This window comes from Punica granatum, chromosome 3, assembly GCF_007655135.1.
Source record: "Punica granatum isolate Tunisia-2019 chromosome 3, ASM765513v2, whole genome shotgun sequence".
Classification (NCBI taxonomy): Eukaryota; Viridiplantae; Streptophyta; class Magnoliopsida; order Myrtales; family Lythraceae; genus Punica; species Punica granatum.
In genome coordinates, this window is record NC_045129.1 from 34815200 (window position 1) to 34819629 (window position 4430).

Genomic DNA, 4430 nt, shown 5'->3' on the forward strand with positions numbered 1-4430 from the left:
AACTGTATATATTATCAAAATATTAAATGCAATGAGCCGATGGCAACTTAACAACCATAAGGTGTAATTAAGGAAAGAAATTCGGAGTTCACAACAAAATTGATAATCGAGAAAGGCTACATGCGAAATAAACCGGTCGACCCCAACTACGAGAACACCGAACTTCTAGGTCCTTTCATTGTGAAGTTGAAATAAGCAGGGTTCGAGCGTATATATGTCTAATGATTTTTATGAGATATTTTGCCGGCAATCAATCAACGTATATATGTTCGAGGGATTGATTGTCAAATGGATAACTTGACGAAATATGCAATAGATTAATATGAAGTGGTCTAATTTCACCCCTCTTCTTCTTCCTACTCGAGTTATCAGGCCATTGAATTGACTATTCCAACTTCTTTTTTTATTTTTCATTTTATACATATTCATCTGAACCTGCGAAAAATATCATGAGGCGGCATTTCAACTCAGAACCCTATTAATTGACTCGCTACGATGCATTCTCTGCACTAGACACATGGCACCTTTTTCAATTACAATGAAAACTCTGAAATTAATATAATAAAATAAAAATCTTAATAACTAATAAAAAAATATGATTGAAATTTCTTAATTACTAAACATGCGAAAATATACATCATTATTTTACATCCTCTTTCATAGGCATATAATACTGGCCAGGGAAGTTGTTTAACTAAAGATCTTAATATTATCGTCGTGCTGGAATAAGAATCAAGATTCCTAACATATATATTAAAATATTAAGGTTGCGTTTCGTTTCAAAATATGATTTTAAAATTAGATTTTGATTTAAAAAAAAGAATAGTATAAATGGGATCCATCTTTTGACTTTATAAGAGTTATTTTGTTTTGTTGTGAAAAAAAAAGTGGTATAAATGGGACACACTCTTTGACTTGGTATGAGTTATTTTGTTTTATTATGGATAAAATTAGATTAAAGTTGTGATTTTAAATCACATTTGCAAACCAAACAACCTTAAATGTAATGAACCAATGGCAACTTAACAACCATAAGGTGCAACAGGGGAAAGAAATTCTGAGTTCAAGACATATATATACAGCTGAAAATCGAGAAAAGCTATTAAAAAAGGTATAGTGTAATAGCACACACCCTCGTCTGATAATTAAGAAGTTTTCAATTCGATATCCAGTGAATCGATACTGGTGGGATTACTCGTGTCTATTTATTAGTTATTAAAATTTTTATTTCATTTTATAAAACCTATGATCTCTCTTATAAAAAAAAAAAAGTCGAGAAAGGCTACAAATCCTTCGACCCCAACTACAAATTAAAAGACTAGCAGTCACCATTACTGGAGAGCTCGATATGTTTTAATGATTTGTACGTGATGTCATTGCGGCAACCAATCAAAGTATGTTCAAGGGATTGATTCTTAAATGGATAACTCGATGAAATTTAGTGGATTTATTTGAAATGGTAAAATTTCTCCCTACTCTTCTTCCTGATCGAGTTATCAGGCAATTGAATTGACCATTCCAACTTCTTTCGCACAGATCCATTTGAATTTATCTTTTTATATCGATGAGATCACGAGGTATGTTCTGTTAATTCAAAAGCCTAGTCCATTGACTTGTTCTTTTTTCTCTACGCTAGACACGCAACATCTTTTTTACTTACCTTTAACCCATTTAACAAGTGGCAATATGTCAAGGTCTTCCTATATTGTTCGATATTTTTTCCCTTTTTTAAGTAATCCATGACAACCGTAATCAATATCATAAACTAAACCCCAATATTAACAATAGGAAGACGTCTCTTTTTTAAGACGTCCGATGTCTTCATAACAATATTAAGACCCTATTCACTTTTGTAATAAAAGAAATGCAAGGATAAGCTAATGCTCGAGAGATTATAAGTTTCAATTAATAAATTGAACTCATCTCGTGGTCTTATTCTAAAAAAGGTTTTAAAATAATAGCAGTCAATCATAAGAATTTGCTTAATCCCATCCTGTTGAGATCTAGAGCTAATTCAATCTCAGATTCGGAGTCAATATCAAAATAGACAAAGGAGAAACAACCCACTGTCTTTTATCGGCCACGATCGACCCACTGTCACCTGAACTTTTCCCAATACATAGAAACGGCCCTATTCACGTCCCTGTTTTCAGGATAATTTTCTACACTTAAATGATTGCTCAAAAACAAAATTAAGGAAAAAAAAATTAGAAAAGAAAAAAATACACACACTTGTGAATATATAAATATATTTCTTAAGCGTTGACAAGTAGAGTATTCCCCTTAGAATATAATGTAATTAATTATTTTTCGTATTGAATTATTTTATCATGAGGTATTTTCATTATATTAAGTGAGATTATTTAAGTTTTCATTTAATATCGTGCTTTTATATAGTGAATTTGAGACTCTATAGATAAAGTATACCCTTCGAGACAAATGCAATTTATCAACTAAAGGTTATATCAATAAGATATATGTGTGGAGAAATCCAACTCCGTATATATATATATATATATATATATGATCTATATATATGTGTATATATATATATTGTCTTTTGCTGTTTATTAATAACTTGAGAATTAGATCGCCCCAATACAGACGCAACTCAGGAGCTTGTACCTCGGGAGGTCTCCATCCATCTTCTTCGACTTCAACCTCTCTCTCCCTCCCCTCCTCTTATAATCTTCCCCTCGATCTCCCTTCTTCCTGCGCTCTTAAATATATATCGATTCTCTCTTCCTTTCTCTAGACTTTGATCGGTCGCCACCGTCGTTGTCGCCTTTGCCTCTTTCGTCTGATGATCTCTTTGTTCAATTTATCCTTTGTTTCATTGGAAGATTAGAGAATGAGTAACACAATGAGGCCGAGGGGGAGAGTCATGTTTAACCTGGTCTATGATAGAGGTTGAATAGATCGATTCACGTTAAGGCGTCATTCATTTATTTTCGCAAACCCTTGTTCCTTTGATTAAGAGAATAATTCATGCAAGTTCATGTCTCCTTGTTAATAATGGAGGGTATTCTTGTTTTCGAGCCCAATATCCAATTTTAGTTATTACACTACAGCTATTTATACAGTGATCTTTTAGTAGTTATAATCTGTGTGTTCGGTTTGATATAAATTCGCATTCGTGAACGAATCTGTGAATCCGAATGACGGATAAGGAAAAAGGCATCAAGAAAAGCCTCATCATCAGGACATGGGAGCGATGTAAGTCACTTGGACATGGAAGAGGCGGAGGAGGCGACCGCGCCGGCTACTTTGGTGGCCGTCTGACCAGAAAGAGCCTGTCGTGGCACAGCAGTAACTCCATGGACGAGGAGAACCGCGGGAACAAGCGGCGGGTAGTCCCAGAAGGATGCTTCTCAGTCTACGTGGGGCCCCAGAGGCAGAAGTTCGTGGTCAAGACTGAGTATGCGAACCACCCTCTATTTCGGATGCTGCTCGAAGAAGCCGAGGCCGAGTATGGGTACAGCAGTGGAGGCCCTATCGAGCTCCCATGCGACGTGCAGGTGTTTTACAGGGTGCTAGTGGAGATGGATTCCGATGACAGGATCACTGGGAAAAGGCACGGGTGTGGGCTCGCTAAGGGCTACGAGAGTGCTTATCGCCTCCTCAGCCCGTCTAGGATGATCGCTATAAATCAATTCTGATTTACCTCACACGTGCTACATATGTATATGTATACGCGAGAAGTTACGTATCGACTTATGTAAGTTAACACATAGTGCGTTGCATGTGTCAATTTCATCTCTCTTGTGATAATGTTGCAGAGTTGTAAGCATATTATATGGGTCGCTGTGTTTTGCATAATTAATCAAGTGATGTTTCAAATATTTGTAATTACAGGAGTCCATGCAGATCCTCCCCCCCACCCCTTATTTTCAGTGAAATTACGTGTTGGCTTGACTGTAATAACAGAGTGCTTTCACTCAGTTTCAAATTCTTTGATAGAGGTAAGTTTAATATCTTTGTTGCCAAATCGCAGAAATTTTCTACTAAAAATCTCTTTTAGGCAGAACAGAACGTATATGATTTATTTTATTGATTCCTCAAGAATATGAATTGGTCGAAAATGTGAATAAACTACCTCGAACATCATCTGACTGCATAAAGACAAAAGCTTATAATCTTTTTTTTTTTCTCAAAACAAAACCTTATAATCACACTGCTTTGCAATTGGGTATAGATTCTCGAAATCCATGATTTGGACCTCTGTCGAGTTTGGGCCATCTTAGGATAAAGAAAAGGTCACGACAATAAGTTTGAAAAGGTCTACTTAAAAAAAAAAAAGGGTCAGTGCGTGCGTGTCCATAAGAGCATCGATTAATTCACTGAAAAACGATATTCAAAAGATTACAATAATTGATGATGCGCAATTAGAAGATGGACCCACATGTCCCCGGTGCATGCCGCCCCTCCCT

At 35.8% G+C, this 4430-nt stretch overlaps 1 protein-coding gene across 1 annotated transcript; it reads left to right on the forward strand.

Moving 5' to 3' along the window:
- The first annotated feature begins 2580 nt into the window (after positions 1–2580).
- Positions 2581–3921, forward strand: LOC116198837 (auxin-responsive protein SAUR71-like). Its single transcript, XM_031529093.1, has one exon. It carries the CDS (start codon positions 3159–3161, stop codon positions 3657–3659), a length of 501 nt encoding a protein of 166 aa, XP_031384953.1. The 5' UTR covers positions 2581–3158; the 3' UTR covers positions 3660–3921.
- The last annotated feature ends 509 nt before the right edge of the window (positions 3922–4430 follow it).

Coding starts and splice junctions, on each gene's coding strand:
- LOC116198837 (XM_031529093.1), top strand. CDS start 3,159: ATGACGGATAAGGAAAAAGGCATCAAGAAAAGCCTCATCATCAGGACA.